General features: G+C 33.4%; 1 protein-coding gene across 2 annotated transcripts in view; it reads left to right on the forward strand.

Moving 5' to 3' along the window:
* The window catches only part of ERMP1 (endoplasmic reticulum metallopeptidase 1), a 53,805-nt gene that overhangs the window by 12,792 nt on the left and 18,025 nt on the right, over positions 1–22,988 (forward strand). For both annotated transcript variants that reach the window (XR_004233294.1, XM_012543356.3), the window contains exons 5-10: positions 7,801–7,947; positions 11,081–11,173; positions 13,518–13,730; positions 15,380–15,600; positions 19,981–20,155; positions 22,109–22,299. Coding sequence is in view for 1 of the 2 variants with exons in the window: in XM_012543356.3 (XP_012398810.2) it covers positions 7,801–7,947; positions 11,081–11,173; positions 13,518–13,730; positions 15,380–15,600; positions 19,981–20,155; positions 22,109–22,299 (1,040 nt within the window). In the remaining variant the exon portion in view is untranslated. The remainder of the gene's footprint in view (positions 1–7,800; positions 7,948–11,080; positions 11,174–13,517; positions 13,731–15,379; positions 15,601–19,980; positions 20,156–22,108; positions 22,300–22,988) is intronic.

Below are 22,988 nucleotides of genomic sequence, written 5' to 3' on the forward strand. Positions count from 1 at the left end.
AAACTGTCATGGTAGGACAGGGAATGATTTTCAGAGCCTTCTGATTTAATATATTACCATAGAAATTGATACATTTTTTTATGCTGTAACATCTTCCATCAATAGCTTCCACAGGAAATAAACAGGAATAGCGAATTCCATCAATAGATCCATAGAGCTCATTTTGTGAAATGCTTATCAATATCTCCCCCTGATTCTTCCACATTGGTGGTCATGCAACATGCTGAGATCCTTCCATTGTATCTTTGAACATTATATAGCTATTATATAGCTACCAGTGCAGTAGATTGGGTATCAAACTGTTATTTCTTGTTTTTGCTTCATAGACATCCTATTTTATTTTCCTAATTGTAGTTGACATGTTGAATATGTTTTGATTGTGTTATAAACATTTTGCTAACATTTAATATTTTAAATTAAAGAAATCATAAACCATTGGTTTATGATTTCTTTCTCTACTTTAACTCTCGTGAAATTGAGCAAGGACCGCATTTATTTTAGGAGTTTGAGAAGATACCTTCTTTTTTAGTTTTGTGATTTATGTAATCTTTGAATTGTTGTTTGAATATATGATAGAATTACTTGTGAGTCTCTTTTTTTTTTCCTTTGGAATATAATTAATAGATTATTCAATTTCCTCCTCTCCTCCTCTGAAATTGGCATCCTCTCTTTTGAATCACATATCTCTTGCTGGCAACATTTCTGTCAGTGCTTGTATACAAGTGTTTTTGCTTTGGTTTATTTATGCTCATTTATTATCTCTCTATTGTTCTTTAGAAGCCTGCAGTTTTAACTTTTTAGAAATTGTGGCACTCTAAGAATAGCAGCTCTATATCATTGTATTTTGGCAGATAGATGACTCACAGTGGATAATGTCCTGGGCTTAGAGTCAGGAAGAACTAAATTGAAATCTTTCCCTAAATCTTCATTGATTCCATACCTGCACACTCTTCACTGTGCCAAAAATGCCTTTCTATTTCACTTAAGGGAATACCATGAATTCACTGATCATGGGAAGTTCACTTAACCTCTGTGCCTCAGTTTCCTCAACTACAAAATGGGATTATAACTTCCAGAATTATTTTAAAGATCAAATGAGATAATTGTGAAATGCTTAACAGGGTACTTGATACACAGTAGGTACTTAAATCTCCTTTCCTCTCTCTGTGGATTCTAGATGGTATCTGAAAAATGAAGGGGTTTGAGTGGATAACTTATGAGAAGTCTGCCAGATCTAAATAAACACAGTGAAATTTTTTTGTTTGTTTCACCCAATGGTGAAACCCTTTTTTTTTTTTTTTTTTTAAATTAAGACTGATCTTAATATATATGTTTTGTAAAACTTGTGAAAACTCTTTCTTTTTATTTTTATTAAGGCTGATCTTAATACATATATTTATCATACAATTTAAAATCCAGAATGATTGGATCAAGCACCAATAGCCCCTCAAAGTGCCTGCTTTTCCCTAGCTCCTTGAGTATTGATTTTTTAATTTTTATTTCATACTTGACAATTTGAGGATATTAGGTGAGATGAAAGCTGTTATTTTAATTGGCTTTCTCTTTTATGAGAGATTCAGAACATGTTTTCATGTGGTCATTTATAGTTTGTGATTCTTTTGAAAACTGTTCATTCCTATCTTTTGACCATTTATTATATAGATGGCAACTGTTAGAAAAGTCTTTAAACCTATGTCTCTTGCTTTTCATCCAATCAGTGTGCATTTATTAACCATCTACTATGTGCTAGATATTGTGGATAAAAGTACAAAGGAGGATATAGTTCCTAATTGCAACAAGGTTATACTCTAATGGGAAAGCCAACAAGTACATATAGAATAAATAGAAAGTACCTAAATACAAGATAGGTTGGGAGGGAGGACACTGGTAGTTTGAAGGTAAAGAGAAAGGCATCATTTAGAGGGGTGTATGAACTTTATTAGAAAGGAGAGAGGGATTCTTTTAGGCAGAGGTGAGGTAAATACATTTCAGGCTTGATTTCAACACATTTCTAACTTGCTAGTTAATAAAAATCTCATAATTAGCTCAGCAACAATTTATATAAAAATTTTAAAACTGCATGACTTTTCACCATTTTGTAGTTTTCATTGTCTCAAGATTTCCATGGACAAAAATTTACCTTTTGGCAAGCCTCTTGGTGATGGGACTTATTCTTATGAAGATAGCAAATATACAGTTTCACATGCATTGTCCTACAAAAATTGGCAGTGGCAATTTCTTCGTTGGGAATTTCCTACATTAGTAAAATCATAGGTCAGGATGAAAATCTTTAACATTTCTTTCCCATAAAAATTATGGTAATTTAAAGAGTGTTTTCTATTTTGAAAGGGAGAAATTTCCAATTCTCCCTTCCCTTACCCTGTATTCCCCAAAATTATTGAGATAGGGATAGACAATTTTCTCCTAAATTTTTTCCCCCTCTGGGGAAAAAATTGTAACAATATTAAGAGATAATGATGCTTTTTGAATAGCTTATTGCCTTGTCCTTTATTCCCAGCCTTAAGGAGTAACTTTCATCGTTAATGGAAGAGTTTGGAACAGACAGCAACAAGTCTCTGTATTTCCTTTTTGCTGCTATTTTTTCCATGCATTTGTAGCCGTTGTCCCATTAATCTTTGCTGTCATGTTCTTCACTGTAGAATTATTCTTTTATAACAGAAATTCATCTAAACATTATTGCTCAGATTTCTTTCATTTCTGACAATCTTCCATTCATTTAATTCTTGAAACTTTGAAATTTTAGAGAGAAATAAAGGCTGTATTGCTGTATGTTCTTGTAGGGAGATTATAATGCTGTACACTCTTGTTTTATTTCATTTTATTTCTAGTAGATAATACATGTCTCTAAAGACTTAATTTTGTTGTTAACTAAAATTAACAGATGTGTAATGAGAACTAATAATTTTACAGGGTCTAGTGTCACTGAATAGCATAAATCTTGCACTATGATTTGCAGCTCCTAGAATCTTCTTAAAATTTGGTCCTTATCATTGCTTATTGTTGTTATTTATAAATCTTTTTCTAAAAAGTTTACAAAACTATAGTTTCTTATTCCTGGAATATGTAAGAGCAATAGAATCTTAAATTTAAGCTCTAACCTTTAAAGTTTAACATTTTGATATGTTAAGATCTGATATGTTTGCTTTTTTTTTTTTTTTTTTTATAAAGCCATTCAGGGTATGATGCTGTGTGAGGCCTTATGCAAAGTAGATTATAAAGCAAAATTTTGCAGGCACTCACGATTGAAATATTGGTTGTGGATGGAGCTACTGATTAATTTTTCATAAATTTTTGAAGCATCAGTCAGAATAGAGATGACACAATAGGTTTTTGAAATGTATTTTAAATAGTAAAATTTTCAAGTTTTTTGATAGTAATTTCCCACAGTTTATTGTTGAAGTACTTTTACTAACGGTCTATTAGTTAACTAAACAAGCCTTAGAAATACATGGTTCTATTCTTGGAACTACCTAAAAAAACATTAATATATCATAAAATCTCTAATTTAAAATTTCTGCCAATAAAATAGAAATGGTGACAGTCTTTTATTGTAATACATTAAGTACACATTTGGCAGGTCTTATAATGGTGGCCAAAGTAGTAGTCTTTTGACTATACAAAGCAAGAGGCTTGGGACACTTATATGTGGAGATAAATTTGAATAAATGAAAACTATAGTAAATGGCTACTATTTATTAGTTAGTAGTTAGTACTAGTTAGTAAAATGTGAAATCCATGACCCTACAGATGCCAGAAATTACATTTCCAAAGACAAAGGAAATAATTTTTTTAAAGAGTAAGTTCATATATGACATTATCCATAAAAGATTGTATTATTTACTTTGAAGGTGTTGTCTCTGTAGAGAATATCTAAAGAAATAGAAAGTAGAAAGCTAGCAATAGTTTTTTAGCTTTCCTGTTGTTCAGATAGATGCCCTTGCTGTCAATTTAAAGCCAGTGGTTTAAAAGTAGTACTGTCCCCAAGAGAAATGTTTGTGATTAATATTGAGAAGATATATCTCCAACATGTTAGTTTTTGCCACCTGCCACATAGCTTCCCATAACTTCCCATTTAACTTCTATCAGGTATTATTGGGGATGGTCAGGAAAGAGAGCATCCACAGGAAAAGTAGAAATTCAAGAAGTAGAAGCAGTTAGAGGTTTGAGTGATTGAGTAAGAAGGGAAAGGAAACACTATAAAACAGAAGTATTTCTAAGACATATAATAATTTTCAATAGGATACTTCCATTGTCATTTTAGGGAATAGATTTTCAGAGGTGATCTTGATCTTGAATGTAAAAATATCCAAGTATTGTCTACACAGGATATCTGATAATTGTCTTAATCTCACCAAATGTTTCCTCTTTATTTTCTTTTATTTTTTAGCAGTCATTCAATTCTGTCTTAGATTTGGGGAAAAGTACCTTTCATAAGGAGTTGTGTCTTGGCTTCTTCTTGTGATAGGTATACTGGAGAACTCTGAAGGGTTGATTCAGGGCAGAAATTTAAAGCCTCTTATGTGAAGAATTGGAGATCATTGTGTGTTAGAAATGTGCAGGACCTTAGGTGATGATCTCTTCCAGCTCTCTCATTTCACTGCTAAGAAAACTAATACGTAGAAGAGTAAAATCTCTTGTTCAAGGTTATGAGACTGGATAGATTTCCCTTGTCAAGTACCTCCTGTACATGTTATACTTGGTAGGTAGTGGTCAATAAATTATTGATGGGAATTAGCATATACAAAGTCTGTGTGGGCCAGAAAGACTCTTTGGCTAGCAATACTTATAGATGGGCTAGATTATTGAAGTAAATATATTACAGCATTATTGAAATAAAAAACAGATTGTGATATTTATGCATTATTTTATCTTACCACTTAGTAGGAAGTCCAAGGGATCTTTTGTTTTTAGTTCTTTTTTCACTAGTGTTTTCCTCCAATTCCTTATTTGTATGAAGGTGACTGGGTTTTCAATGACTGGCTGGCTAATAGTATACAAGATCTGACAGTGAGACCTTGAGGGTAAGTCTGTTTGGTGACAGACTGTCTGCAGTCTGAGGACCAGCTTCATTTATTTCAGAAAGCTTCTTACCAGGTGGGCTCTGGAAAACAGTCTTAGAAGGAATAAGAGGATTTATAATTTACATTGAGCAAATGAATATTTTTTATATTCTAAAAGTATTAAAATATTTTATTTTAAATGAATAATTTGATGGTGTTTTCATAGTTATCCTACACTTTAAAATCATTATAATTTCTCAGTAGGATACATCCATTGTCATTTCAGGGAATAGATCATGCAAAAATTATGTGAGGTACAAACATAAGAGAATTAATTATTTGTAAAACAAGTAGCAAGAAGAAGAAGAGGAGGGTCTCTTTTCCCTTGCCCTCTTGCAGCTCTTCTTCTCAAAGCTGCATTAGTGAAAAGAGCATTGCAGTGAGAGCCAAAATGTAAATGAGCCTGGGTTCAGTTCTTGGCTCTCTAGGCCTTCTTTACTGTGGTAGAAGCAGTGGGATACAGTGGAAAGATAGCAACATTTGGTGGTGAATCTTAGATTTGCTGTTTTATACCTTTGAGATTATGGACAAGTACATCACATTTCTGATTCTGAATTTCCTCCTCTGTAAAATGAGGAGAGTTTGGATGGGATGACACCAAGGGTCCTTTCTAGTTCTGCAACCATGGACCTTTTACCTTGGTCAATTGTCCAACTTACAATACTTGTGCTAGGGGGAAGGAGTGTGGCATTGTGGACAGAGAGAAGGTTTCAAAGTTTTTCCAGGCCCAAGGAATGGGAATTACTTCGTGCTCTAGGCAACTATCTAATGCAGTTTGGAGATTATTTGGAGAATCTGCATTGGGAGAATTTCTCCTCTGGAAAGTTCCCTGTGCCAATTAATCACAGGACCTGTCTTTATTATTGTTGTCTATCTTTTTTAGGATGGTAAATAAAGTGCTTTATGGTTAATGTTTAAAATTCTTTGTAGATGTAAACTACTGCTAACCTCCTCCCTGAGCTTTAGTTTTCTCCTCTATAAAATGGGGATTATATCTGTAAAATTTTACATTAAATGAAATATTATGAATTAAATCTCTTGTGACTTATAAATTCCGGTTATTCCTACTTTCTTTTTCATGGAAAGAAATACTAAATAAATAGTCTGAGACCTATGTAATTATAGGATGCTATTTTTCTCTACTACTTTAAAAATAAGTAGGTATGTGAGAATAGGTGTAGAAGGGATTCTGCTATGTCATTGGGAGATTACCCCACAGTAATACATTAGATAGAGAACAGAGTAGTGCATAGATAGTTTGTTGTTTTTTTGTTTGTTTATATCTCTGTAAAGCTGGAGAGGAGTGTCAGCATTTTGCTTTGTGTATCTGTTCTTTCCTTTCCCCATTTTAGAAATTTATTTTATTACTTTTCTCTTGTTAGACAGTTGATCTTGTTTCATTTGTTATCCTTTAGAGAAGCTAGGAGTGGTACTATAAAAATAGGAACTTGACTTTTTAAATTTCCTGGCTCGATATTGGTTTAAATTTAACTGTCAATAATAATTATTAAACTTACTTTATTACTTATGTGTCTTAAAATATTCGCGAAGCATAATATAAGGTAAATTAACATGGTAGAACCTAGTGGCATTTGTATTTCATTTCAGACTTATGGGTTATATCCTATAACTTTTTTAAAAATTGTAATTAGGAATACATCTTTAAAGTGTTGTTAAGAAAAATTGTTCTAAATGGTGGTTATAGAGCTTGTGTGGTGTGCTGTGTGATGATACATGCCTGAACTCCTAGCTACTGAGGAGGCTGAGGCTGATGGATCTTTTGAGCTTGAGAATTGTGGGCTGCAGCAAGCTAATCTAACTAAGTTGTCTGCACTTAGTTTGGCATTAATATGGTGAACCCATGGGACCAGGGACCACCAGTTAAAGTAATAACTTTTCATAGGAAGAATAGAACCAGGATAGAAATGGAATAGGTTAGAGCTCCCAGGCCTGTCAGAATTATGAACTGGGCCCTATGTGTATGTAGCCTCCGAATTTTCAGCTTAGGTATGTTAGAGAGACCCAGTAGTTGTTGTTTTTATTGATACAGTTCTGACTATAATGCATAAAAATCTGTTAAACCTTCTTGAATAAGAAGCATAATACTTTATATAACAAACTGTCATTTATTTATAGTATTGTTTTTGTAGAAAAATGCACTTAGAAATGCTATTTAGGATATTAGGAATTCCTCCTTTTCTTTCCTCCTTTCTTCCCCTATCCTCTCAATGGTGGTTTCTCTGGTAGGATTATTGAGAACAACCTCAGTGGACAGAAGTAGATGGTCCCGGGTGTGTCAGTTTAGTATTCTATATTTGTATAAGAGAAAATATCTCTAGATAATTTTCTCCCATTCTAACTTGGATATCAAAAGGTACTTGTACCTTTGAGGTATTGGACTAGGATTCCCTGGCACCCCAGTTATATATATAGGTCATTTCACAAGTTGTATCTGTCCACTGGAGACCATCTGTAATAATTCTGTACCTAGCAGCATTCCAGTTCTTATCATAGTTTGAGTTTTAGCCATAGAGATTAGTGCTTAACAGAAGCAATTGGGTGACTGAATACTATGCTTCCACAAATTGGGTCCTGTAAGCTTACTTTTTTTCTTGTCTATGTTTTTTGTTTTCTACTTAGTTCAGTAGTTTTCTTTCTTATTTTATGGAAGATAATGCTGGGTTGATGTTGTTAAATATATTTTGATATTTCCTTGCAGGTCCTGAAAATCCTTGGTTGGTCCAAGCATATGTTTTAGCAGCAAAGCACCCTTTTGCCTCAGTGGTAGCTCAGGAGGTTTTTCAAAGTGGAATTATTCCTTCAGATACAGACTTTCGCATCTACAGGGATTTTGGCAGCATTCCAGGTATTTTATGTTAAATTATGTTATATTATTAACAATTTTGTGTAAATATTATAGGAATAAAAATAAAGTAGTTGCTTATAATCTCTTAAGTAATTGTTCTTTCTTTATGTGTTTGGCATTCCTCTGAATGACAAATTTTAGATAATAGCTAGCACTTGCACAGTACTTTACTGTGCAAAAATTTACTTTAAAATAAAATAAAATAAAAATAAAATAGAATAAAATAAAAGACTTAAAAATCCGGTGCAATATTATTATTCTTATAACAATGTGCAAAAAAATACTGTGCAAAATATTTTATTCTTATAACAATCCTGTGAGATAGGTTCTATTATTATCTCCATGTAACAGGCTCAGAATTTGAACTGAGGTCTTGTAGACTGTAATTCCCTGGATTCCTTGGCCACCCCAGTTATATGTGTAGGTCATTCACAAGTTGTCTATTCACTAGAGACCATCTGTAATAATTCTGTACCTACCAGCATTCCATTTCTAATCATAGCTTGAGTATTAGCCATAGAGATTGGTGCTTAGTAGGTGTTGTGCAAGTGAATAATATGCTTCCACAAATTGGGTCCAATGGGCTTACTTTTTCTTTTCTTGTTTATGTTTTTTGTTTTCTACTTAGTACATTTTTGTGCCAGATTTCATATGAATGAAAGTTGTGAGGTTTGTCCCGTTGAATCCAATCAGTCGGGATTGGAAGTATACTTACCATGGAGCCTCTAAGATTGACATTTAGTTTGTTATCTTGTCTTAGTGTTTGTCTCTGTATCTTTGGGAGAGCAAAATAATCAGTATGAATGCAAGTTGCCTGAGGCTATAATTTATTTTACTTTTATTTTTCAGCTTTTATTAGTTAAAACTGCAACATTTTCTTACTATTTTTAGTCTATGAGAAACTTAAGAGATTATCTGGCCTTTAAAATTTGTATATATTAACTGATAATGGTTTCACTGTTTGCTTGAAAGTATTTGTAAAATCAGTGATTTTAATTGAATCACTTTCCTATCAACATTTATTATTTTCAAGAGGATGATTTAAAGATTAAAAAAAATTTATCTTTAGCAAAAATGCATTGCTTACTTCTGTGTTGTTTTATTTCTATAACAAAATAATGGTAAGTTAGAAAATCTTCAGACATACATTACCATCAAGAGATTGGGATCATAAAGTCAGATGATTTAGAACCAGAAGAGGACAGTTAGACACAAAGGAATTGAATCCCACTTAAGTGATGTGATCTGCCCAAGGCCTCACAAGTAGCATAAGGGGCACAGGAATACAGCCCTGGGCTGAAATCTGGCTGATCTGAGCTCCAGGTGATGTCACACAAGGGATTTAACAAGCTATGACTTCACCTCTCTGTTCTCGATTTCTAGCACCTACCTTTCAGGGTTGCTGTGCGGATCAAAAGTGATGATGATTGCAAGCACTTAGCATAGTGCCTGGCACCTAATGGGTGCCAAATAAATGTTGTATGTGAATCCAAGATGCAGACGTGACTCTTCTGACTCTTAAGACCAATGACCTTTTCTCCCATATTGTGCTCCTTCCTAGAGAGCTTGTTCTGGGATAGTTGTCTAACTGAAGAATAGAGGATGAGATCCCTCATTTTTATATCTTATGAGTTAAATATATTTCCGTCTTTTGGTAAACCATTGTGTCTCCATTGCCTTTTAGAATTGATTTTCTAATTATAAAAAATGTGCATGTTTAGGTTTTCATGAATCCCATTCTGAAAGATTTTATATATCACTATATGAATTTTAATTTTAACCATTCTCTTGTGACTTGATCGTAAACTTTCCAGATGTCCCTTATATATAAAATAGTACAATAATGCAAATCATTTACCTGTTAACCAAGTTGTTAATATTTAACAAATCATTATGATTTATGACCATTAGTCAGGATTAGCCATTCAAGCATTATAGCCTGCTCTGTGTGAGGCACTATGCTGAGTTCTAGAGATGCACAGACAAAAATTATGATAATTAATTGCTCTCTCAGTACATACAGTATGTTAACAATGACAGGTGGTTAATTTATGCATCACTTTGATGTTTGCAAAATACTTTACAAACAAAAATATCTGATTCGATTCTTACATCAATCTGATTTTAAAGTTGAGAAAATCGAGGCAGGCAGATCATGAGTGATTTTGCCTAGTCACATAACTAGAACGTAGACAAAGACCTGGAGATAGAATATGGAGTATGGAGGAATAGCAAGAAAATCGGGAGTGGTTAGACAGGTCAGGAGGAGAACCAAGAGAGTTAATGTTGAAAAGAAAAAAAAAACTCTTTTAAAGCATTGCTTGATAATTGGCATATTCAGTTGTGGCCGCCAGGTTGCACAGAATGCAGAGTGCCAGCTCTGGAGTCTGACCAACTTGTCTTCTGCAAGATCAAATCTGGCTTCAGACACTAGCTCTCTGGGTGACCTTGGTCCAGTTATTTAAGCCTGTTTGCTTCAGTTTCTTTGTGAGCTGGAGAAGGAAATGGAAAACTACTTCAGTATCTTTGGCAAGAAAACCCCCAAAGGGTCATGAAGAGTTGGACACAACTGAACAACAATATGGCATATTCAGTTATGGACATCTTTTATTTTGGAAATAATCACTAGTTTGTTGTCAGAAAGGAGAACTATTTTATGGCATAATTATTTAAAATAATTTAGGCTGAAATGAGGATAGACTTTATTCTTTTGTACTTTTACATTTCAAATGAGTAAAAATCAATCTCAAAATGTGTGAAGGTAATTAAATTTTTTTTTTTTTTTTGGTCTCAGGCAACTTGGCATCTTTTGCTTACTTTAGCTGATTTCCATCCATTCCAAATCTCTTATCAGGTCCTGGTATGGATGATAGCTAGTTCTGCAAGGGTCTTTGAAATTTTGTTTATTTCTTCTATGCCTAAATGAGCAGCCCTTTATACAAATGGTTTGGAATTTGATTTTTGGTTCTGGCCAAGTAATAATTGAGAAGATACAATTTTGGGCAACCAGAACATGTGAAATGAACAAATGTAGGTGAGGTTGTTCTTAGAAGTTAAACTTTTATGTATTTTATTAAAATAATATTAATATGTGAATTGCTTTTTCTTTTATGTTTTCCTTTTCATTTGTTAGGAATAGACCTGGCTTTTATTGAGAATGGCTACATTTATCATACAAGGTATGATACATCAGACAGAATTCTCACCGATTCTATTCAGAGAGCAGGTTGGTATTAGATTTTTTATAAGCAGTACATCTAGATAATAGTTGTTTCCTCACTCATCTACCTTTTAAAATCGGAGTTATTTTTTCTGGAATCATTATCTGTGAACTTTTTTAACTTGAATGTATCTAATGAGATCAGAGGCTGTTTGCTTCTAAGACTAGTGTTAATATTGATCTCTACTCAAAACTTTTATCTGTCTTTTAGATTCTGGATGAGTAGTGACCATCATATTTTTAGGAACTATAATTTCTATGACTTAGAATTTTTGTGATTTTTTTTCAGCTTTTATTTAAAATATCATACTAAAAACTTATTTAGTATGTTAGCAATAATGTCTCATATATATGAGTATAGGTATAGCTCATTTGCTCTTATTATGACTAAGAAAGAATCATGCCTTGTGAAAACAAAATGGTATTTTCAATGTATACTTTTTATCTAAATATGTAGCTTCCCCTACTCACTAAATAGGCATGTTTCACTTTTTTTTTGTTGGGTTTTTGAAATGCAGAATGTATTTACTCGTAGAAAGAACATTTTCAAAGGTGACTAGGTATTTGGGCTAGCCTAAAAAACCTAACCCTATAATGTAGCCAAAAGTCATACAAATGGTACTGTTTCAACTCTACCCAATCATCATTGAGAACCTTTTTTTCTGAGGAAAAATTCTGAGTTATTGCTGATAAATATAAGAATCCCTTTTCACCTGGGAACTGCAGGTACTTTTATGATTTTGACTGTGGGGACCAGTGTTCATGCATTTGTGTAAGAGAAAGAACTTCATCTGCCCAAGAGGAATTGAACCTTCTTCAGTCTGTATGTTTTGCTTTTATTCCCTATTGATTAAAAGCCTTAAAAAGATTCCGTAAAACAATTTTATTCCATAGTGTCCTAAGAAGGGAGAGGAGAGACACATTTAGGTCATTTCTTGAATTGATCTTTGCTCTAAGAGATAGATGGAGTCAGTTGCTGAGGTGTTAGGCAGTAGTTGGGAATAATAATAACAAGAGCCAGCATTTACATAGCACTTTAATGTCTTTATATAAGTTATCTCATTTGATTCTCACAACTCTGTGAAGTAGGTGCTTTCACTATTCTCATTTTACAGATGAGGACACTGAGATTTGGTTTAGAGAGGCTAACCCAGATGTTCACGGTCACACAGCTCAAGTGTCTGAGCAGGATTTTACTTCAGCTCTTGTGACTCCTCAGTCTAGTATTTTATTTACCATGCCACGTGATTGTCCATCACAATATGAATTTTATTGTTCTTATTCTAGGCAGTTCTGCTGGGATAGGATGGTAGCAAACATTAAATGTTCTCCAAAAACCAGGGAAGTTGATTTCCCTGTAGGTCTCACTGGCAAATTGGACTCTCTTAGGATAAAACTGGTCCAGTGGTGAGGTGCAGTCCTAGCTAGCTTCTATCAGATCATGTGAGGGAAGAACTACACGATTTCCTAAGAGTTGTAGAGCCATCCAGATACACCAAGGATTTATTCCTAGTGGAATACAATAGACAGTTGAATATCATAGATAGAGTTAGGAATGAGTAATTCTTCCCCTTGAGGAACCCAAGAAAGGTGGCACAGTCACTGTATGTTTTTTGTAGTGTTCACTTTTGCTGAAGTGAATATGGAATAGTCGACTGCTGTGACAAATTTTATGGGAAGTGTTTGACTTTGATGGGACGGGGTGATCAATGGGTGAAATGAAGCTGAGAAGACAAGGATGATGAGCATGGAAAAGTACTTTATGTGTCACTTGCCCCTTTTTTGAACTCCAGCATACAAAGTCATCCATAAAATTGAATGTGTGAACTATTCCTTAAATGATATCACTGTCTAGATGGTGGTCATGGTAACTTGTTGAAGTTGTATTTCAAGAGACTGGCAGAAATGAAATTAAGGTTAGGAAATAAGAAGCAGTGGACTTAAGACTTAAGGACTTAATTTATTTCAGGAAATATGATTGTGAAAAGGAAAAAAAGAAAAAGAGATACCTAGGAAGAATGTGAAGAAGAGTATTTGTTTTTCACTTTAAACATAATTGAAGCTGTTGACTCCAATAATTTAATTATTTCTAATTTAAAACATGTGTTATGGGACTACCTGCCATCTAGGAGAGGAGGTGTGAAGGAAGGGAGGGGAAAAGTTGGAAGTTTTTGCACGCGTCAATGTTGAAAAATTACCCGTGCATATGTTTTGTCAATAAAAAGCTATAATAAAAAATAAAAACAACAACAACAAAGTGTGTGTGTGTGTGTATGTGTGTAGAGAGAGAGAATAATTGTATATAAGTACGTTAAAATCATGTTCTGTTTATGTCTACTGTTTCCTGTAGGTGACAACATTTTAGCTGTGCTTAAATATTTAGCTACATCTGATAGACTGGCTTCTTCCTTTGAGTATCGACATGGAAACATGGTCTTTTTTGATGTGCTTGGCTTGTTTGTCATAGCCTATCCAGCTCGTGTTGGCTCAATAATTAACTACATGGTGGTAGTAGCTGTTGCCCTGTACTTGGGCAAAAAATTCTTGAAGCCCAAACAGAAGGGTAAGTCTGTTACTTTGCTGTAAATACAATGCAATAGAATCTTTATGAGGCAAATCTTTATCTTTGCATTAAATGTAGAAGAATTCTGTATTATATGTAGTCCTATGAAAGATTTTCACAAGTACTCTATTCTTTATATTTGTATTCATTAGCTTCATCTCATAGTTCCCAAAGTCTTATCTTGTAGTCTGAATGAAATCAGGATTTATGCATTTTATACACTAGGTCAAAAAGTAGGGAATGATGCTTAATGGTTAGGGTATTAGTCTTGGAATTAAGATGTCTTAGGTTCAATTTTTGCTTGTGATGCTGGAATTTAGGATAGTGTGATCCTAGGGAAGTCACTTAGCTTCTTCATGGCGTAGATGATTCCCAAGCCTTGGAACTAATGGATGGATAGTAGAGATGGATGTGATCTGCATCTTTATTGGAATTTTTCTAAATTGATAAAGTTACAGTTTTATATATTCCTGTATCTACTTATGTGCACATGATGTCCTGTAGTATACACACACACACACACACACACACACACACTGAGGTACAGTGTTGGATCTGGAATCTGCAAGACCTGAATTCAAATCTCTGCAGATATTTACCATCTGTGTGACTCTGGAAAAAGTCATTTAATCTCCCTTTGTCTCAGTTTCCTCAACTATAAAATGGGAATAACTGCTTACCTTGTAGTGCTGTTGTAAGGATCAATGAAGTTTTTGTAAAGTGTTTATTGTAAAGTGTTTAGCATGAATAGGCTATGTACAAAGGCATAATCCTTTCCCACCTTTGTTAGATAGATAGATGAATGGATAGGTAGATCGGTAATATATGTGTTTATGTTATATATAAAATATATCATGTTATATTATTTATATCATTTTTGTCATATGATGTATCTAATATATTTTAATATTCAAATAATATATCTATTTGGTGGGGTGAAAGAAGGGAATAAGTATTTACATATAGCCTACTTTTATGATAGACACTGTTAAGTACTTTACAGATAAATATCTCATTGATCCTCACAACGACCCCTTATAGTTATTCTCATTAAACAGTTGAAGAAACTGAAGCAAAAGGAGATTGTGACTTGTCTAGGGACATAAATTGGTGCCTAGTACTCGCTAGTAAATGTCTGAATTTATATTTGAACTCAGTTCTCACTGAATCCAGGCTCAGCCTTCCATTTCTTATGCCTTTTATTTAAAGTGTGTCACACACTTTATATATATATATATATATATATACACCTTATATATGTGTATATATCTTTTGATTTAGATTTTCATGTTGAGTAAATCTTTTACAATAAAATCAATCAAATATAGTGGGAGAGATTTCAAAAGCTAGTTATATTCATTTCACATATACAGGACTGTTTTGGACTGACTCATTTGAATGTCCAGCATGGTAACATGATTTTATAGATAGCCAATGAACATTAGTTGATTAATCATTCTTAACTATCTTTAGGGAAATTTTAATACCTCATTACCTGTATTAATGTTTAACAAATGTTAATTTTACTAAATCATTTTATTATTTATAACATTGAAGACTTTTTTAACTTTTACCATAATAATTTTGCCAGTTGCCTTTATGAGTTTGTTAAAGTTTGTAATCTAAACTCTTATTTTTCTTTTCTTTAGTTGCTAACTACACAAAGGATTTCTTCTGTGGGCTTGGCATCACACTGATAAGTTGGTTTACCAGCTTAGTTACTGTTCTTATTATAGCAGTGTTTATTTCTCTTATTGGACAGTCTCTTTCATGGTATAACCACTTTTACGTCTCAGTCTGTCTATATGGAACTGCAGCTGTGGCTAAGATAACACTTGTGCATACACTTGCAAAAAGATTCTATTATGTGGTAAGTGCTATAGATATTTATTGATTGCTTGTTGCTTTGGATCATAACTGATGATGGAGAAGTATTATACATAAGAATTTCACTTTGCAAATACTGTCTTAGATATCTATTTATGGCTGTATTGGAACTGTTTCCCAATGTTAATATGTTAAATAAGGTCATGGAGTTTTATAGTATGCTGAACTGCATTATGGTATTTATATTCTCTTCTGTAAGGCTTGTTACAACAGATTCTTTCCTTCTCTTATTTATATCTTTTTGTACAAATAACTTACTCACCTTCAGTCCCTTCCTGTGAGTCTTCTCGTTTGTGTAACAAAGAAAAGATGTTTTCTTTATCTGATTATTATTATTATTAGTGGAACAGAAATATTGCCAAACTTTTTTATATTTAGTTAGAAACATTTTTAAAACAGTTGTCTCAAAAGATGCTATATTTTTTAAAAAAGTTTTTGGTTTTTATTCTTGAATGTTAAAAAAACAAGAACAAAAAAACCTACCAATCCTATAATGAAGAATTCTTTCCCTAGGAGAAATGAACTTATTTAAATCAGTCATTTAGTTAGAAAATTGTATATTGAAAAATACTAGCATCAAATATTTGCCATATGCACCATTTCATGTGTCTTTTTTATACTCTGTAGATTCAAGGCAAGTGATAGAAATATTTAGCTTTAATTAGATTTTTTAAAATGGCATTGTTGGCTAGATTTTTTTTTTTTTAATCTTGTTTTGTTTGTAGTAGATTTTAATTGACGATAGTTTAGGATAAAAGTGGGCAGACTGCTTAACAACATTTTTGAAGGATGTTTTAAAAACACTGGAAACCAGGGCATAGGTTAAGTTGGTACTTAGAAGAGTTGCTCAAAAATTCAAGTCATGTAGCTTTGTTTACTAGATGCATTCAGCTCTATCCCAGCCAACTTCAGAGAGGTCTTATGTTCTCTGTCTTGTTGTGGTGCTTATGTTGTGGTTTCTAAGTTTTTTGGAAAGTTACAGAGACCTTTGAAGTTTTTCAATTGTATTGGTGAAAATTTTAAATAAATCAGCTTCATAAGAACTCCTCCCATATCTCAAATAAAATGTTAGTTTTTCTCCTTTTAAAAACTTAAAAGAAATGAACTTTATACTGTATCTGTGACTTTTTTTATACCATGTGACTTTTCTCCATTGACCAATTTGTAAAGATACTTGTTTGATATTTTTCCTTTTATTTTTTGAAATACATGCAAAGATAGTTTTTGGCATTCACCCTTGCAAAACCTTGTGTTGCAAAATTTTCTCCCCCTTTTCTTTCTACTCCCTCCCCTAGAGAGCAAGTAATCCAAGATAAGTTAACCATGTGCAATTCTTCTAAACATATTTCCACATTTATCATGCTGCACAAGAAAAATCAGATCAAAGGGGGGGAAATGAGAAAGAAAAAAAAATAAGCAAGCCAACTACAACAAAAATGGTGAAAATATTATGTTGTCATCCACATTCTGTGCCCACAATCCTCTCTCTGGGGGCAGATGGCTCTCTTCATCACAAGTCTATAAGAATTGACCTGAATCACCTCATTGTTGAAAAGAGCCAGATACTTGTTTGATGTTGAAAATAACAGTGAAAGGATGATACTTAAAAAAAAAAAAAAACAAAACAAAAAACCAAAAAAACCACCTCAGATAACTGAGTTCAGGATATTTGTTAAATTATTTTGCTTCCTGTGTTCTTTCCCTTTTCCCTTTGTGTTAATTTCATTAAATGTTTTTAAATTTTCCCTTTATAAGCTTTTATTATTCTGTGAGTTTGAGAGCAGCACAATAGCACATTGTACATTTTGAGTATTTACAAGAAACAATCTTTAGTTATTGAAAATAGCAGGATGTCCCACTGAATTTCGTGTAAACAGTTTCCTGCAAGAGAATTCTTTTTTTAGTGTTTGCACACTAATAGAATTAATATTATTAACTTGAAAATTCTTAAATGTAGCATTTTTTTTTTTTTTTTTTGGCTGAGGCAATTGGGGGTAAAGTGACTTACCCAGCTAGGGTCACACAGCCAGGAAGTGCTAAGTGTCTGAGATCAGGTTTGAACTCAGGTCCTCCTCACTTCAGGGCTGGTGCTCTATCCACTTCGTCACTTAGCTGCTCCAGCATAATTCTTTTAAAAACAAACAAAACAAGAAAATTGTCCAAATTACAACTTGGCCCAAATTTTAAATTTGGAGAATTTTCAAAAGTTCTGACTAACATGTGCTTTACTCTTCAAAGAACTTAAAACTGAATGGGACTTTAAAGCTCTCTTGTCTAGCTCTATCATTTCAATAATCATGAAACTCCTAGGGAGGTCGGGAGATGACTTGTTTAAGCTCATCCAGGAAGTAAGAGAGAGATCCAGAATTTGAAACCAGATCTTCCTATACAGGAATTGAAATTAATGAGGCCATGGTCTGTGATCCCGCCAATCTCTTTTCTTCTTGAGTTTGCTGAAGTGCTAAAGTTAGCAGTCATTTTTGATGACACGTACATTGAAATTTCTCAAGAACTGTATACAGTTTTATGACAGAAAGGCCCCAGTAGTATTAATGTAAAGTCTTATGTTTTTAAAATGTACCTATACAGATTGTGTACAGTTCATTATCAGGAAATTTCTAATTGAGGTTTTATTATTGTTACTTATAAAATTATTTTTTGACTTTTTTTCTGTTCCTTTTTTTTTCTATCTGTTTTTATTGGTCCAGATTCCCTATTCAGGAATGTATGACAAAGACAGCCACACAGTTAAGGAGAGGGTGAAGGGAGATGGTAAGGGCTTCAGAAGTGCTTGTTCTTTGGTTACAGTTTGGATAATTATCTTCTTGTATAGTTTCACCTCTGTGAGTTAGGGTTGGTGTCAATGAAGTTAGGAATCAACATGCATTTTGAATGGAAGTAATTCAGTACAGAATTGTGTCCTAGAATGGCAATCTGTTTAGCTTATTTTCTCCATTGTGAATTTTTTGTTTTTGTGGGGTGGGAAAAAGGGGGCGGGGAGGAGAGGGGAAAAAAAGAGTGAGAGAGAGAGAAGAGAAAGAGAAAAAGAGAGAATGGGATGTGTGTGTGTTTTTATACAGGTGTTCACTTACCAACACATTATAAATGATACAGGATAAGGAACAGTGCTTTGTGTATATATAGTAGGTACCCAAGAAATATTTAAGTTGGATTATTGGATTGACTGCCAACTTTTAGAACTCTTGAATAAAGAAAGGGAAGACCAATTTAAATTACTAAGTAAACAGAATGCCTTTGGTATTAATAATATGTTGTCATTTTCAATTGATGTTGGAAAGATCTATTTTGGGGAGCAGGATCTACTGAAGGTACATATTGTAGTGATGGTTGGAGCAATACTTTTCTCTAACTTATCTTCATGTCCTACTTCTTTCTAACCCTTGCTTACTTTCCTATTGCTTAATGTCTCACTATAGTTCCTGGGATAAAGATATAAAGCCAGAAAAAGAGCGGGGCTTTTGGGACGTAGGAGGACCATGGTGTGGTATGATGTAGCAGAGGCCAGGTGAACTTTGTAATCATGTTCCTTCATTCTGGAAAGCTAGATGAAAAGGGACAAAATAAAGGGGTTCATTTTTAGTAAGATTTGGGTACCCCTTTAAAATTAGATTACTGGCATTCAGTATTGGTGTTGCTGCTACTAGGACTATGAACAACAGCAACAGTAATAATGGTCCTGAAGACAGAATGAAACCTATTCGCAGAGGGGAGGATAATTTGAGGACAGATGCATTCACTTACAGAGATTACCTTTTCAGATGTAGGCTACATATTTGTTTTAAGTTTTTTTTTCTTATATAAGAAAGGATTCAGTTCCAAGGTGGTGAAGGGAAGTGGGAAGACATATCTATGTATTATAGTTAGCAAAAACAAAAGGCATTAAAAAAACAAAAGAGATTATCATGGAGACAGTCTATGGGTCTGCTGCTCCTAGATTTGAAAGACTTAGATTCAGTCCTTGTCTCTGATAATTTATTAGCTGTGTGTCCCTAAGTGAATCATTTAATTTCTGCCTCAGTTACCTCATCTATAAAATGGGTAGACCAATACTCACAGGAAATTGTAGGGGAAGCATTTTATAAAACAAAGCAATAGCAATATATTCAAGTAAACTATTTATTTAGAGTAATTAATTTGTTCCACAAAAAATATTGTTTCAGGTGGAATCTTAGGTTACAGTTCCATAGGAAAAATATAATAACCTATCAGTTCAACAGTGTTTCAAAAGATATGCCTGTATGAGAGGGGTTTGCTTTGTCAGTATTAACTTAAAAGGATACTGAAGTGATTATATTAAATTGAAAAAAATAAACTGTCCAATGAAACTTTGTTTTTCTTTCAGCACACAAGTGAACACTACCTGGGAGAGGTATTTTTTGATATTTCGCTATTTGTGCATTGTGGTTCTCTTCTTCTACTTACTTCTCAAGGACTGTGTTCGGCATTTATTAGTGCAATTTGGGTAGTGTTTCCATTGCTCACAAAGCTGCTTATCAATAAGGAATTCAAGGAAAATGGTAAGGACTTTTTTCATACAATTGTAGGGGGCAAATTGTCCCTAATTATACTCCAGATATGTTTCTTGGGCACTTTGATCTGTGCTGTGTAGAATGTTTTTGTAATAAATTCCAAGTTAATTTTTTAATAGTAATTCTTTTTTTTCTTTTTTTCTCTAAGTTAGTGTTGATAGGGATCTTATAATGAAAACAGGAGACGATTCCGTTTATTTTACTATTTTTTCTGTTAGAGTTTTACACTTAATCTAAGTAAAAAATGGTCAAAATATATCTTGAGGGTCTAGCAGATATATCTAAGTAACTTCTAACATTAAAAATTGGGTGCTTTGAGAGATTAGGCTCATCTTGCTTTGGGGTTGAGCTTTCTAGAATAGTGCCTTATTATTCCTTCCACAAGATAGTCTTGTGTTTTTTCTTTAACTAAAGTTATGGTAACTACCACTAGCTAATGTCTTCCCTTCTATTTTTCTCTTCAAAAAGGGAAAAGTCATTATAGAGTTTCTTTATTATAGAGGACTTCTCAGGACTTCATAAATAAATATTTCACCATTTCTTCTGGACTATAATAGTCTCCTTGATTCTATTCGGTTGAGGGTTTCTTCAGTTTTCAGAAATTGCCTCATCTCCATCCCCCATTCCCATTTTGGCTGCTAATGGGAGATTAGTTTGTTAAGCAGTAGTTGCATTAGTTTTCATGATGTTATTGTTGCTTTCACTTGAGTTTTTCTAGAATGGTAAAAATATTTAAGTTTTAATTACTTTGCAACTCTGCCTCTAGTTTTTAGAGAACCACAGTTAGGTTACAGATATGAGTAGTGGGATCCTTAGCCTGAGTTTGAAATTAATGATGAGAGACAGTGGGGAGAAGAAACATTCTTTGAAATCTCCTATGCTATTCTTAACATCCACAATGCACATCATAAACAAAAAATATCTAAGGAGTGATTTGAAACTATTGGAAAGTTGATTATATGTGAGTTCAAAAGCCTCTGTTATTCTACTAAATGTGTTCCTAGGCTTTTCTCCAACTTAATCCAGTTTTTATTATTAATCCAGTAATTTTTAAATAGCTACTGTGTTACTGTGTACAAGGGATTGGGCTAATTGATGCAAGGAAAAACAGTACCTGTCCTTAAGGTGCTAACATTTTTTTTTAACCATAGATAACATATGAACAGGTATTGTCTATCTGTGATATTGTGAGGAGAAAATTAAGAGAGGCTTCCCAATAGCACATGAGTTGAGCCCTGGGAAGAAGTATGTTTCCTTTTTTTTTTTTTTTTTTTTGGTTTTAGCTAGGTGAATTGCCTCTGTCCACCTATGTTTTTGTTGTTCCTCTAGGATCTTACTCATTTTGGTTTCTCTTACATGAATTTTTCCCTTCTGACATCTTGGGTCATTTCTGTCTTTTTAGACCTGACATCTGTTACCAACTATAGCATCCTGATTCAATCTAAACTTTTTCTTCTTTATCTCTCCAAATACTTGTTTTTTTTTTCAAGATTTAGTTCAAATGCCACCTTTTCTTTGAAATCATCTTTAATACTATCGCCTTCATGTTCTCTAATATTGTAAATAATCCTTATTTCCTCAATTTTGATTTTCCTGTGCTTTGTGTACATGTTATAGCCCTGCCTCCAGTGGAATGTAAGTTGTCAGGATCAGGAACTATTTCATTTGTCTTCAACAAACACACTCTCTTATTACATACACACACACACACACACACACACACACACTTTTTTTTTTTAATATGCTACTATATCTGAATTTGCCTGCCTTCTTACTCTACAGTTAAAGTTTCATAAGAGTGACAAGTGTTGAATATTCTTTTCTAAATGTTTAAGTTAAGTAATAGATATTCTATAATTGCTTTTCAAATATATGGTGATGATAAAATCTAGATCTGAATTCAGAATAGATTGTAAACTTTTTTTGCCCTTTGTCTTACAGGTGCCAAAGGAAGATTTATCTTGATTTACCTTCTGGGCATGTTTATTCCATATCTTTATGCACTATACCTCATTTGGGCAGTGTTTGAAATGTTTACACCTATCTTAGGAAGAAGTGGTTCAGAAATTCCACCTGATGTTGTGTTGGCTTCCATTCTGGCTCTCTGTACAATGATTTTGTCTTCTTATTTTGTAAGAAAAAATTTAGTTTTTCTTTTCTTTTTGAGTGCCAGTATGTGGTTAGATGTAGCAATACTAGTTCATGTTTATATTTTAGTTAACTGGGGAGGATGTATCAAAGGGACAAATACCAACATAAATATTATTGAATGAAAAATCTATGGGTTAGATGATCTAAGTATTTAATTTTGATCCAGGTCTTTACTTAAACTTTCTAAATTGTCTTTGTTATATTTTGTTTTGAGATTGTACAGGCTGTTGCAGATGATAACTGAATTCCATTTTAATGGAGTTTACTTGATACAGAACCTCACTAAATGATTATTGATATTTTTTATGAACCCTTGAGAATAAATACAAAACATTTAGGTCACATACCACAGCTAGAGGCGGGAGAAACAATAACTGATAGATTTAGTAATAATTTAGAAGGAATATCTTAAGGTGAATTATTGATCTAAGTAATTAGTCAATAAGCATTTATTAAACACCTACTATATAATAGATAGGCACTATGCTAGCTGTGGGGCCTACAAAGACAAAAACGAAACAGTATTTGTCTGAAAACAACTTAGATTTTATTGAGGAGGAGGAATAAGATACACACACCACACCTCATCAAGCTGCTTAAAGCAAGAGCTCTTATGTCCTCGGGCTTTCCAGCAGTCATATGCAGTGCCTTACACTCCCTCACCCCATAC

Source organism: Sarcophilus harrisii, chromosome 1, assembly GCF_902635505.1.
Source record: "Sarcophilus harrisii chromosome 1, mSarHar1.11, whole genome shotgun sequence".
Taxonomy (NCBI): domain Eukaryota; kingdom Metazoa; phylum Chordata; class Mammalia; order Dasyuromorphia; family Dasyuridae; genus Sarcophilus; species Sarcophilus harrisii.